This window comes from Labeo rohita, chromosome 5 (assembly GCF_022985175.1).
Source record: "Labeo rohita strain BAU-BD-2019 chromosome 5, IGBB_LRoh.1.0, whole genome shotgun sequence".
Lineage (NCBI taxonomy): Eukaryota > Metazoa > Chordata > Actinopteri > Cypriniformes > Cyprinidae > Labeo > Labeo rohita.
In genome coordinates, this window is record NC_066873.1 from 186518 (window position 1) to 201816 (window position 15299).

The 15299-nt window shown below is 36.7% G+C and overlaps 1 protein-coding gene across 2 annotated transcripts in view; it reads right to left on the bottom strand.

Annotated features, from left to right (window-relative positions):
* Nucleotides 1-15299, bottom strand: part of kntc1 (kinetochore associated 1) — a 77368-nt gene that overhangs the window by 53612 nt on the left and 8457 nt on the right. The window contains exons 11-23 of one of the 2 annotated variants that reach the window (XM_051110500.1): nucleotides 15084-15188; nucleotides 12550-12593; nucleotides 12359-12421; nucleotides 11453-11528; nucleotides 11239-11361; nucleotides 10177-10343; nucleotides 9950-10061; nucleotides 8334-8477; nucleotides 6877-6933; nucleotides 4493-4564; nucleotides 4255-4374; nucleotides 3946-4089; nucleotides 689-784 (exon numbers count right to left, since the gene is read on the bottom strand). In XM_051110500.1, the coding sequence (XP_050966457.1) occupies nucleotides 689-784; nucleotides 3946-4089; nucleotides 4255-4374; nucleotides 4493-4564; nucleotides 6877-6933; nucleotides 8334-8477; nucleotides 9950-10061; nucleotides 10177-10343; nucleotides 11239-11361; nucleotides 11453-11528; nucleotides 12359-12421; nucleotides 12550-12593; nucleotides 15084-15188 (1323 nt within the window). Of the gene's footprint in view, nucleotides 1-688; nucleotides 785-3945; nucleotides 4090-4254; nucleotides 4375-4492; nucleotides 4565-6876; nucleotides 6934-8333; nucleotides 8478-9949; nucleotides 10062-10176; nucleotides 10344-11238; nucleotides 11362-11452; nucleotides 11529-12358; nucleotides 12425-12549; nucleotides 12594-15083; nucleotides 15189-15299 lie in introns of both variants that reach the window. The other variant, XM_051110499.1, reaches the window with a different exon arrangement.

The window sequence follows — 15299 nt, forward strand, 5'->3', positions numbered from 1 at the left end:
CACGGATTGACACGACAAAACCCCACAGTAAAATGACGTCCCGTTCTACTTCTGATATACTGCAAGCGCTCGTGCCGCTTCTGACATGAAAGAGAAATGGATTCGCTGCAACAACGCTGACGTACAGTGTTAGGATGACAAGAAAACAATTTTGTTTTTATACATCTTACACTACACAGCGTCTTGTAATCCTCAGAGGACGTGTATGGCTCTGTTGATGGAGTAATCTTTCTAGTATTTCCACTCCTACTACATGTGTATCGGCGGGCGCAGCTAAACAGGCAGCGACGTAGAAACCTTGAAATTCTCCCGCAAAGGGTGGACTTTCATTGCATTATTACGTCACGAAGTGGCACATTGCAAAACGAGTCGTTTTCTGAGCTTGGTTTCAAAAAAAGCGAGAATGTTCTGAGTTCTGAAAATGACAGGAGGTTTTTATAGTTCAATGGTCTGTTACATTTGATGAACTGGAAAAGTTCTCAGTTCATGACCCCTTTAAAAGAAATGATACATCTACACAATCTGCCCATCACTACTGAAAAACATGTTACAGTCAGGATCAGCTCGATAGGCCAGATGGTGACTAACACGGAACTGGTAGTGTTCATTTTAATGTGGGTATTAATAAATAAACAATATATACAAATCCACTGCAATATTGTGTAAGAGTATAGTGAAGCGATCTCACGTTTGCGTCTGTCATGCAGTGTAGTACAGCCACAGCTTTGGCCTCCCATTCAGTGAAGAGAGACGTGATCTGAGAACTGCAGCAGTCCAGCAAGTCCTAAAAATGAAACACATCCAATCTATCAAACATGAGCCAACACAATAAATCAAACTTTCTATAACAATTCATTAAAAAAAAAAAAAAAGACACCAAGCACAAATTCCTTGGCATTGTGTCAGGAGTCAGAATGCACAAGTTATCAAGACCAAACAAGTTCTTATGAGAATAAAACTTACCTGTAAAAGACATAAGGCTGCTACAATAGATTGATCAAATAATAACCAAGTGAATTACACCTTGATATTAAATGTATAATTAACATATATTTATAATTACTATGACTAGGGAAAGTTAGGACTGAGTTCATTTCTTGGATTTAGACATTTTAATGTGAAAAATAAGCATCAGTTTTCATGTCCTGAGACTACGCTCATGTATCATCTCAGTGCCTGCGACATCCTCACAGTCGTCTGTGTGCTGCTCAGGGTTATGACAGTACGATTACTGCCTCGGAAAACATCACGGTTTCACTGCATACGGTATGATACAGCGTCATTTGATATGAATGAATTTGTAAATATTTCAGGTAAACATACATTTTTCTTAAGGAAACAAAAACTCAAAAGAAGGCAAAAAAGTAATGTTGTAAACTATACTGGGTAGGGCTGCACGATTAATCGTATTTTAATCTCAATAACGACATCCACCTTTTGATTAACTACAATCGTCACGATATTGGCTGGCTCAGTATTTATCCTGAAAATGAGTTTTTAATTGTTTTTAATGTTTTTGTAATGTTTTTAATGGCATTTGCGTTGTCTTGGATTGCCAACAAGTCTTTGCTAGTGTTCATGCTTGCGGTCGCCAGATGTGAAGAGATCAAGTCCCCAAAACAGAGCTTTTCTCGTTTAAAGGGGTCATCGGATGCTAAGTTCACTTTTTCATGTTGTTTGAACATTAATGTGTGTTGTCAGTGTATGTACAAATCTACCCTATAATGATAAAAATCCATGCAGTGGTTTTTAATTAATCTGTAAAAATAATATCCCCTTTTTCAAATCGAGCCGTTCTCAGATGCCTGTCGTTGTGGCGTCACACCCACAGAGGGCACTCCCACCATAGTTGATTGACATGAGCATCTTACCTCAGATCAGCTGTAACAGTCCGACCTCTTTGTTTCAATGCCGAAGCAGGGATGTAAGTTAGTCAAGAATATCTCCGATTGAGCGACTGAGGTGTTGTGTTGCTGGATGTAATAATGAACATAGTGGTCGTCATTTACTCCTGACATCTGAGCCGCTGAAGATGCAGTAGATTAAGTTTGTGAAGGGAATGAACCTCCCGATCTACATATATCCGTCTATGTTCGCGCGAACCATTCATGATCCAGGTTTTTTTTTTTTTTTTTTTTTTTTTTTTTAATGAATCTCTGCAATCACTTTTCCTAATAATGTGCTAGTTAGCAAGTTTCACAGCTAAACACGGCTAAAGTAAACAGGCTTGTCAATCCACAGAGAGGAGAGAGGGGCGGGGCGAGCAGAGCTCATTTGCATTGCATTTCTGCAGAGCTGATTTTGACAAGGTAAAAAGGGTGTTGTTTTACACTACCATTGAGAATTTTTAACCAAAGTATATTATAGACTTTTCATTAAGACCCTAAAGATTCACATCAACTTGTGGAAAATGGGCATCTGACGACCCCTTTAAGGACACACTTTCTGGCTGCTGTTTTACTTAATCTGTGCAATCTGGCAACCCTGTGCACTTGCTGACTGATGGCAGAACAAGCGCTGATGATATGAAAACATACATGTGCGGGAGTTTAGCGATCTCTCTACTGCGATATTCTGCTCACATGAAAGTGTCATACAGCCAGTGTGTTTTTTCATAAGCCATTTGTGCTGCTTGTGTAACCAAATCTGCCATGATCAAACCTTCACTGCGTTTCAATAACAGATCCATTGTTTAAGGAATCCACTTTTACTACCTGTGGCAATACAATAGGGAAAAGATAACATGTATGTGACTCTGGATCACAAAACCAGTCGTAAGGGTAATTTTTTTCAAAATTGAGATTTATACATCATATGAAAGCCGAATAAATAAGCTTTTCATTGATGTATAGTTGTTAGGATAGGACAATATTTGGCCGAGATACAACTATTAAAAATCAGGAATCTGAGGGTGCCAAAAAAAAAAAAAAAAAAATCAAAATATTGAGAAAATCGCCTTTAAAGTTCTTCAAATAATGTTCTTAACAATGCAAATTACTAATCAAAAATTAGATTTTCATACATTTACAGTAGGAATTTTACAAAATATCTTAATGGAACATGACCATGACGGACACATGAAATGCTATTTACCCTGATAGAATAATCGTTATTAACAAGCGTGATTATATATATATTTTTTATTTTATTTAAACGCATTATATCTTAACTAGTTAATATGTATAGCCTATAACAGAGGTCTTCAACCCTGTTCCTGGGGACCCACTATCCTGAAGAGCGCAGCTACAACCCTAATCAAACACACCTGAAGCAGCCAATGAAGCTCAAGACTGCTGGAAAGCTGAAGCAGGTCAGAAATAAACTTTCCAGGAGAGTGGGTCCCCAGCAGCAGGGTTGAGGACCTCTGACCTATAACATTCAGACGCAAATACAAATCTGAGTCTTGTGCGTCACACGTCATTCAGATCCTCTCTCTGGAACACTGTGCTTTGAGAGGCGGACGCCAGTAGTTCAAAAACAACAACAGCACACAATGCAAGAAATATTCATTTAAATGGGTATTTTGGGTTTTGGCAGCGAATTTTCACTTTGATGCATTAATAATTAATGAATAAAACATTTATATGAATCCTTTTAAACTATAGCATTTAAAAATGAATAAATATAAGAATTACTTGAACTTGATAAAATATAATCTGTAAAATAAAGAGATTTATTTAAATGGCAACTTGATTCTGTAATTCTATTACATGATCGTTCAGAAATTGTAATAAATTTAAGGAAGTCGACACAGTAACCAACAGTGCACTCAGTAATCTGGTAGTTTATAAGCACTGGAAACCATTTCATCAAATAAAGATGGTTAACCACTACTAATTAGTTACTTGCGTCACCCATAATTGTCACAGGAATCATTTTTTCTGATAAATTGTGCAGCCCTAACGGTTTAGCTCAGTGGACAACAGAGAGTAAAGTGACAGTGACCTTGATGTACTGTAAGAGTGTCTGGTCCAGGTCCAATCCGTTCTCCAGAGCGTAGGGTTGGATGCTGCTCTTAATGACGGCAGGAATCAGCTCCGGCGCCTGCACCTTATCCAGCATCAGAAAGGCCATACTGCGTGTGCTTCCCTGCCACAGGTGATTTCATCAATGCATCGTGAATACTTTGACTACACACATTCATCAAATGATCTAGCGACGTGTTCAAACGATGAATCAACAAATGGCACAGACTCTGACAAAATGGTAATTTAGAGTGTTTTAAACATGCACTATTAAAAAAAAACAACTCACTCTTTCATAGTCGGACAGTGACAGATGGCAGCTGTATTTGGAGTAGAGGTCACAAAGCTGTCTGAGGTTTGCCACCAGTGACCTCAGGTTTTGCACTTCCTCTGATCCACAGTTTTCAGCCTGAAAAACAATTCAATTGTCATCTGAGGGTAAATGTATTGTTCTGCTCAGTACTACTATTGACTCATCAGGAAGATGGTCAAACAGACTAAAAACTGGGGACAAACTTGACATTTACCAAACCCATGGACCTCCAGAGGGAAGGCAAGCCAAGTTCAGCCAGAACCAGTCCATTATGAGGCCAGTCACTCTATAAAAAAAAAAACAAATAAATAAAAAGTAAATATTGGTAAAACAGATGAACTAACCTGAGAAAGAGAGTCTTCGCATTTTCTTTAGCCACCAGACAGCCTGAGATTTCACCTGCTATTAATATGAGTCTGCGGTGACCGCTGTAAATGGCATTGAAAGGAGACTCCTTACTAAAGCGTCCCGTCTACGGATGTCTGCATTTAGACAGTCACTGTCCGAGATGACCGACAGGAACACGGTTTATGTTGCGTTACATCATTACCTACTATTAGCTGTTTGATAACGTAGTCAAGCTTTAGGCTAACAATATCAATAACCATCAAGTGTCAGACGATGCAGAGGCCGATGCATAAAACTGTAAATCTGACGTCACATTGATTATCAAAGATAGATAACGAAGTTTTAGGGTGTTTTCACACTTGGTCCTTTTCAGGGTCTGAGTACGGTTGGCGAGATTTTTGGCCCATATGTGAACACTCCAAACGATCTCAGACCCCTCAGAAGCGAACCGAACCGAGACCATCTCGAGAGGTGGTCTGAGTACCATTCGCTAAAAACACTGTGAACAACACAAATCAACCCGGGCGCACTTGATTTTTCCATTCACAAATTCCGATGTAGTTTGATCATCAGATGTTTCCGTACAAATCGGCTCTTCATAATGACTGATTCTTCTGGCAGATCACTACAAATTATTCACTCGCAATGTACACATTTATTTTCATTTCAACCAATTTTAAACTGTGTAAGAGTGACAGTTGAAACTTTTTGATATACATTTTTACGAGCACACACTTTCCAGCAGGAACTAAACTACACCCTCTTTAGAGTCTGTTGTGTCAAAACACCCATGGTTTACATATACAGTTTGTTTTGTCTCAATCGAACCTAAACGTCTGAGAAAGTAACTGCATGTGTATCAATATACTGATTTGTGCATTACTGTAGCTCTAGTACAGCAGAGAATTACGATTAATAATATGCATTTTAATTTTTTCATTTGATTATTACATTTCTGACTTAAATGCTGCTTTTAAGGACAGGCCTACTTATAATGTAGCTGAACAATTTAAAGCAGTTTGCTGTATTTTCTTTTATTTGATATGTCTGTTTTTTGGGGGGTTTTTCTTCTCGATGTCATCAGTGCTTTTTTCCGTGGGTCCTTAAAAAGTCTTCAATTCAATTGTATCAAATTTAAGGCCATAAAAATACAATGGGGAAGAAAAGACAAGCATTGCCATATAGCATAATGTGATTATTAAAATGAAAAAGGGTACGATTTTATTGGATAAATATGAGCGCTGCACGTCTCAAAGTGAGGTGCTGTGCTGCTTTGTGTACTGCCGTTACTGGGGAAACCGTTACATTTATTAAAAACCTACTGGCAGAGAATGAATTAGCATTTTAAATCAGCTCTTTTTCTGGTTTAGTATAATAATTGATATTAAACCAACCAATAAACCACTAAACCATAAATGTAATAATCGATACTTTTGACTCTTTTCTTAAAAATGGTTTAAAGGCTGAAATGTGAAGTTTATCATTTTATTATTTTTTTATTTTTGAAAACCTGTAGGCCTATATGAACTGTAAATCATGCTTTTTAGAGTCATTTTTACAGTTAATATGTTACTTGCCCTACCCCACTCATATGGCATTCATTTTATCTGTGAAAGTCTTAAAAAGGCTTAAATTTGAGCTTCCTGCAGATCCTGCAGAAATCCTGTGTGCTATGAAATATACAACTACAAAACATGGAAAACTATTCAAAATAAATATTACAAAGGTGTACAAAACATATATTTTGTGCAAAAGTTAAAAATATTCCAATTTTGGAGGCCATCAAACACTGAACTGGACTACAGTAGTCAACATTTGCAGTGGATCAAAAACCTTTCATTAAAACTGTCCTAAAACCAAAACAATACCAGTTCTTGTCTTAGGACAACTTTGATTAACTTTTTTGATCCACTTCAAATGTTGACTACTATAGATCCAAAAAGCAACAGTCCGAACACAAAGAGGTCTGAGACACCATTACTGCTTAAGTGGCCCAAAAAAGGATCTGAGTCCTCTTTCAGGAAAAGCGACAGTGTGAACAAAGAAAACTGGGTCCTTTTTCACTTGGTCCACCTCTTGGTCCACTTAAAGGGGTCTGCGTTCAGTTGTTTTAAAGAGGACTCAAGTGTGAAAACACCTAATAAAGTGAGTATGCGGATGTGGTGTAGGATGCATCAGGACACATTCAGTTTTACCCTTTAAAGTAATATTTGGTCACACAGTGTGAAATAAGAGTTGAGTGTTCACTACCTTCTCCGTTAACTCCAGATTCCTTGCGCGTTGCTCCAACCACCTGGCCAGGATTTTCTGTGTATAATTAAAATATGTTAATATGTAGCACAAATTACCAGTTTCTTTTAAAATCAGTGCTCCATCCTTAGATTGGGGGAATAAATGAAATTCATTTTAAAACACTTAAAACATACCATTTTTGTGTTGTTTTTACATTCATTTGAAGATTCATGAAATTATGTAACCATAAATATATTATATTAACATGAGCAGAGTTTCCTCTAGGATTTTTTCCAGCTGTGGTGGCCGGACTATTACCCATGGACCACATCTCCTCCCCACCCAAGAATCACATGCGCTCAAACGCAGAATTTTATTTTAACTAAAAAAAGACAAGCAAACAGTAAGTAATAAAATAAAGAAGAAAAAAAAAATGCCTTCCTAATACAAGGTGATATCTGACTCATCTGATTAACAGGGGCAATCTTTTCCTTCATAATGGCATTTTTATTATTATTATTATTATTATTATTATTATTATTAAAAAGTATTTAATTGTGTGTCAAATTCAAAAATTTATATTTATAAATTATACACAGAAGAACACGAAATTTTAATGATTTAAATAACTGAAATTATACTTTAAAAATGCAACCAAAACTGGCAACAAATCACTGATTTTAAGCACTGAATCATTCACTCAATTGATTCATTCGAATGACTGATTCATTCAGGAATAAAGCAATTGATTCTTTATGAATGGGAAATTGAATCACTGACTCACAAGATTCATTTAAAAAACACACTTTCATAAATGAAACACCACCGTGTTTGCTCGGAGATGAGCAGCTGCTTAGCAGTGACTTTTTTTAGAACTATTTTCGTTGATAAAACAGTAAAATCAGGTAGTGGTGTTACAGTCAGACAACGCAAGTCACTTAATATTAACTTCTTGTTTACTGAACTGCCACATTAAATCAGTATTACATTTACAAACTCCCTAATAATTGTTAAAAGCTGTCAGCCACCTTAAGTTTATTGTGATCTGAGTAAGCATGTTCTGTCATCGCGTTCTAAGCGTGGAACCTGCGGGAATGAGTAGAATTACGTGCAATACCCGCAATCTGTGCCAAAATTCAATTCCAGCACTGTGTTCACCTCTATTTACCCGACTGTGAATGATGAGAGCGGCGTCGCTATTGAGATGTCAGTGAGGAGAGGCAGTCGCGGCGGGGATGATTTTTGGTGTGGCAGATTGAACAGAGCTGAAACACTGATGTGATTAATCATGACTGATTACAGAAAAATTAGATTAATCATCAATATTACTATCATTATTTTTTTTTTTTTTAATTGACTGACAGCAAAAAAAAAAAAAAAAAAAAAACAATTCCAGTAACTGGATTTGAACCAAAGTCAAAAAAACTGATGTCACTGAGACAATCTGAAACAAGGTGTTTGAAGTCACACTGTACCTGTCCTGTGGGCAACACTCTCCATACAAACGGGACCACAACACCCTTAAACCACACACTCAGCTCCTGTGACGGGACGTCAGATGAAATGGAGCCCAGCAAAGCATGCAGGCAGCTCTCATCGAATTCACTGGCAAACTCACCCTGGAAAACATACAAACGGTTTATTACAGTTTATTATACAAACCTGATTATTACAGGAAAAAAAACACTGTAGCAACAACTTTACCAAGTTACAATGCTGACCAATAATGAAACTAAAAAACAAAAGATAACAAAATCAAAGTGATTCAAATGATCAAGAAAATGTCAAGGACTTTTTAGCAACTTCAAGTAACTTGTCTCTCAGTGGAAATTACTGCACACCAGGGTCTGGAAATGAATGGGGGCACAAATTCAAGATAAAGGGGCATATTCTAACAAAACTAAAATGATTTACAAAAGCCTTAAGTGCACAGAGGAAGTGTTCAGTTAAAGTTTAACAGGCTCTTATTAGGCCCAACAGCATCAGTGTTTTCAGACTGTGGACTGACACACATTGCACTGGGATGCATGAAGGCTGATGAACTGCACCTTTACTTCAGATCTCTGTTTTTTTCCATCTCTGTCTAACCGGGACCTTTCTCCACCATTTTAACAGCTGAATTTACAATAAAAAGAATATTTTTCCCATATTAATTTATGACATTTTGGGAAAAAAATAAATAAAATAAAATAAAATAAATAAAAAATAAAAAAACACAACAACAATGGATACTTCAAATATGAAATTATAACTTCCAGTAGGTGATTCATTTGGTAATGAAAAATTTCGACATATGTGTAGCCAAATCTGTTAATAAAAAGAACTACAAATTAATTAAATGAATAAACTACAAAACTTTCTAGAAAATAGCTCTCTTCTTTAAAAGACATTTCTTTTTAAATGCATATACAGCAGAAAAACATTGTATTAAAGGGTTAATCCACCACAAATTTAAAATAATCATTAATCAATTTAGGATATTTTGGATGAAAACCGGGAGGTTTGTGACTGTCCCACTGGCTGCCAACTAAATACCACTGTCAAGACCCAGAAAGGTATGAAACACTTTGTCAAAACAGTCCATCTGCCACCCGTGGTTCAATCTGAATTAGAAAGCAATGAGAACAAACGTTTTGCACCACAGCTGACAGAGAACAGCGCACACAGCTTGGGTGCAGCAGATAGTCTCCAAAATGGTGCTACACTGATGCGGAGGAGACGAACTGTTGAATAAAACTTTTTTTTTTTCTTCATGTACAAAAAGTATTTTTCATTGCTTCATAAAATTCATTTTGAGTCACTGATGGCAGATGAACTATTTTGATTAAGTTTTTGATGCTTTAATAACCTTCCAATGTACAAAACATACGATGAAATTCTCCAATAAAGAGTGGCACAAAGCGTTCATGTGCATTGATGAACGATGTTATTAAAGCAACAGCGGGCAGCGCCGGCATTAAACCGCATGTAATAACAGTATTTGATAACGCAGCATTTTACAGTTTCAGTACATTTACAGAATTCCCCACAAAAGTGAAAAAGACTGAATAAAAATGACACTACATGTTCTTATGAGAACTGATGCATTTACCTCATGTCGAAGCCACAAGTATTGCGCTCCAGTAAGATTCCCCTCCTTCAGAAGAGCAAGGATGTCTTTGAGATAATCTGTACTGTTCAAGAACTCGATCCACGCTATGCCCCTGTAAAAGACATGACGTGGGTGAAATGATTATTTCAAAAGTGTAAACAGGTGGACAAAACACACGTCCTGCATTTGAATAACTGAGAAACCGGTCGCCGGTCTGCCGAACGTACTCAAAGTTGTCGGGTCCGTACACGTTGCTGAAGGTGGCGAGCTTTGCCAGGGCCGTTTGGACCTGACAGCAGGGGAAACGGTTCAAGGTGTAATTTAACATCTCTTCGGCTATGCTGAGAGTAGGCCAGGACGCAGTCAGGCAGTACTGCACCACAAACTGCTCGTCCTGTGGGACAAACAGGAGAACTACATGTTAAACATTCACAGGATGACAGTATGACATTCATCTCAACTAGAAGTGCTGCTCACATACTCTATCGTGTAGATCTGGTATTTTACCATGAAAATGAAAGTCCAGTCGGCCCAGAGCTCAGGAGTCACATGTGGCTCTTTGACTCACTCCCAAGGCTTTTCGTAATTTCTTAATCATACAATCGTGTGTATTTAAATGTGGGAGTTAGACTTTTCTAAGACTCATCTGGTGTCTGTTTTTACTCTTTTCTCCCTGCGGCCACACTTCTTACAACTTCTGAATTATTACATTAGTTACCAAACATGAAATGACCATCGTTCTCCAACAGTGTCCTATAATTTGTTTACTGTTGCAAGAACACAAAACATACACAGCAAAGTAAAAAAAAAAAAAAAAGTGGACAAACAGTTAGTAATATGGACACTGGAAAATACATTTACACCTGACTGCATGACTGATGATTGTAAATGTATACTCGATTGCCCTCTGCAGGTTTACACAAGATAATTGTGTACAGAAACTTTACTCAATTCAGTGTGCTAATTTATAATTACTTACAGGAATGAGCAATATACCAGAAATATACATCACATATAATCAGCAGTATCACTGTACAGATAAATGTGTTTCCTAAAATTGTGTTCTTTGCAGACTATCAAAATAAAGTGAACTCATTTATATGCATATACCCAGGCATTACTTTGACAATGGCACAGGCAGTGGCAATAATGTATTAATATAATTCTAGAAATGTAAATATATTTACTAAAACATACATTAATTATTGCTCGCTTTTGTTTGTTATTATTCATCATTGTTATCACATGAAGCCCTGTGTGTTCACATTTGCTGTAAAGCTGAATATTACCATGATCTTCATCAGGTTGCTTTTGGCCTCTTCAATGAGCTCAGGCCACTCAAGGGTTTGATCAGCGCCCGACGCGGAGATGAGCTTTTCCAGCACAACATTCAGCTTAACCTTATACACCAGCTACAAACAAACAAAAACAAACCTCATCAGTTCACCATGAAAACACTTTTATACAGTACACGTTTGTATATCAGCTTCACTAGTGTCTTACTTCAACATCAAGTCCAAAGGCTTTGGCAAATTTCTCTGCTTCTTCAAACTTGTGCTTATACAGAAGTCTGTTGAGTCTGGAGGAAGATGAAAACATAATTGCTTTGAAGTCTGAATTTATTATACTTAAAGTATTTAATCTTCTGCTACTGTTCAGTCGTGTTAGTCTGAAACACTTTGTATTTTCAATGTTTTACTTGATCAGAATGGTACGACACTTGGTGACTTTGCCGTGTTGGCTATGTGAGTAGAAAAGGTTCAACGATCATGAAAAAGGTTGCTTGTAATGTTTGTGATCAAAATGATGAAAAAAAAAAAAAAAAAACTAAAAATTACACACACAGATGTGACTAACTGAACAAAGCTTTGAGAATTAGGGAAATCAATTCAACCATTCAGCCACACAAACAATACATACAAGCAAATACTCCAATGACAGCATGACATCAGATCACAGCCAGATACATCTAGCTCTGACTGAGAATGATCAGCGGCAGTACCGGGAAAAAGCTCATTCATGTTGCACTCATATACAGTATAGGGCTACACATGCATCTAGTGGCTAAACCACAGTATTACAGATTATTTTCTTTATTTGTTTGCCAATTGGTGCCACTAATCTGTATGCAATCACTAATGTAAATAAATTATTATAATTTATCAAACCAGGAAAAAAATTATTTTAAATAAGTGAAGCAACAAAAATAATTAATAATTTATAATTACAATTTTGATTAAATTATTAAATTAACGATGCAGAATCACCCCCCAAAAAACAACAACAACAAAAAAACACATTAAAATCAAGCAGAGCATTCCTTCAGCCTCATACACAACAAATACCTTACTGAAATCTTCAGAATTAAACTGCCAATTCAGTTATAATCAATATCACGCATGTTCTCACCTGTTCTCTGGCAGCGCCTCGGTGAAGCATCTAATGACAACAGTAGACACTGGATCTTCAGGGCTGCTAGAAGACATAAAAATCAATCAGGTTTTGGGTACTCGCAAATGCGAAGAACATGCCACAACATAAACACAACAGCTCATTGCCCTCCATATTTATAGACAGTCATGATCGTGTCTGTTAGTCACCTCTTTGCGTTTGCCAAAATCCCCTCCAGCAGATAGATCGTGTCCTGAGGAAAGAGTTTATGAATTAGCTTCTGTACGGGGTATTAGGGGCGGCTGGTTCATAACTATATATGAGGTGGGCAATACACCAGCGGAAATGTGGTAATCAGTAAAACTAAATCAAGCGTTGTTTTTTTAGAAGCTGACCAATATATTGGTTAGGCAAGTTAATCAGCATCAATAACCAAATTTTGGAAACGTTTTTTTTTAGCAAAAACCCATAGTTCTAATTAAACAGTTTTTCCTGCTCCCACAGGCTTCCCAGCAGCAGACACACAGGACCTGCCGTCATTCTGCAGTGCAACAGCGACCTCTAGAGACTAAATAAAGACATGCAGCGCTGCCCGAGACTGAGCCTGTTCTTTGAATGAACCGTTAGAGGTGTAAATCAGTCTGGCAAACCCTTCTTTTAATGCACTTCACTAGATGAATTTTTGCTAATCCCATCTCAAAAATGTCAGTCAAGATGCATTATCTCCACCTGGTTTTAACATGCATTTTTAACAACAGTTAAATGAGATTAATGAAAAGGATAAAGACAGACTGCAATTTTAATTGTGATTTGATCTACTACACAACAAAACATGAATTCCTTTTATAATATCTTTATCTGTGATAATATCTGTGAGTTTCTGTGAGTGCTGCTGCGCTCATTTGTTTTGATTTCTGCACGAGTCTCTCACATATTCACTCAGGCTGCACAAGCCACTAGGGTTGCACGATATACTGGTACTATGGTAGTATCGCGATACTAACGCTTAAAAATACCGGTGCCATTGCATTTTTTAAACGGTAGTATCGTCCGTACGGTAGTACCGTAAGATATGTCGTATGCACGGCAGGAACACAGTTTAAAACGTTCATTCGAACATGCACGCCAGCAGAAACATTACAAGTTGATTGCCTAAAAATGTCTTTCTGCTGTGCTTTGTGTAGTACATGCTGTGTATACACTTTATGTGGTATTCAGTGTTTCCTGATGCTTCAGTTCAGTTTGACATTAGACGTTGCGCTTTCATGTCGTTCATGCTGCAGTTTATCAGAAGAGATGGTCTGATTCAGACTGTTGTTATTTAAAAAAAAAAAAAAAAATTCATTATCCATTCATTGACATAGCGGCTTTGCACTTGGTTCTTATCAATCATATATATATATATATATATATATATATATATATATATTTTTTTTTTTTTTTAACATTTTAAATGAATATGTTTTAATATACAAGCTGCTAACTTGGAAATTTCAAGATATGACAGTTCAGCAATATGACACAAGCAAGAGTTAAGAGTGCTGTTTTTGGTTCGTTTCTGTGTTCGAATACGAATCCCCGTTGGTTTGGGCGAATCACTGATACACTAAGCCGTTCATAAAAACAGTCATTTGATTCACTCCTGAAGGATTCAGCTGTTTTGAAAGAATCGTTTGAATGACTCAGTGATTCAGTCATGAACACTTGCTGCCACCAGCTGGCAGTTTTAAGTTTCCCATCATATTACATTCTTTTCCAACATATTTCTATATTCAGAGTTTTGTATTTAAAATATTAATCTCATAACATTATTTATGCAATTATAAATACAGTCTAAATGTATAAATACCACATCTAAATGTCACTTCATGCAGCGCTAAGATTTTTGTTTACATGATTTCATGGATAACAACAGCCAGTCACTGATTCACATTAATGAAGTATTCAGAGAAAAATCCTTTCTGTTTTCATTTACATCTTTTTATTTATAAAATTGATTCCTTTTGTAGAACTAAATTTTAAATGAACAGAATACTGCATGGTATCGTGATACTACTTGGTATCGTTAGTCATTTTTATGGTATCGTGACAACTCTATCAGGCAGGACATCGATGCATTATCAGCCACTGTAAGTGTGACGTCAAAATGGGCCGGTCACCGGTTATTTTCAATTCGGCATGCATGTGTTGTTTTAACCACCGTGCATTCAGTATTTTTGTGTATGCAGAACTTGAATTTTAACTCAGACACAGAATGGGTCAATGACATTTATATTGATACATCTTGTTGCGAAACACACCATAGTTGTTTCTACATTAACTTGTCAATTAAATGCAAAAATAAATGTATGATTACAGATTTAAATGTTAGGTGTGATTAACTACAGAAAAATCTGTGATTTACAACAGCACTGTAAGTAAACACAAAAAGTTGTATTTAGTAAAGCACCGTTTAATCTTAATACTTTGTTTTTTCCCTTCTCTTTTAACGCAAACACACCAAACATACCATCACTCTTGTGTACCATCACACCCCTTGCAGGGACACTGAAGACTGAGCAAAGTAACACCGGCATAAACGCAATATTCAAATGTTTACCGATTCATCATTTTAACCAGTATGTCTCCCACTCCTACAAGACACGACTAAGAAATTCTAAGGCCAAACAACAAAATTTTAGTAACAAATGTTGCATTATATTTTGTATATTTCCATACTGTTAATATCCATTGTTTCACTTACCATACTGATCCCCTTCTGGATCAACCAAGACTCAGAAGACACTTCCAGCGAGTAGAAAACCTCCATAGAAGGCAGCGACTGAAACACAAGCTTCCTAGCATGACCCTAAACACAGATAAGAAAATGTGAAGATTATAATAATCTGTCGTTTTTGTTGACACATCTTGAATTTAATAAGTGAAAAAATTGTGCTCATAAATTTAGAAACCAGTGATC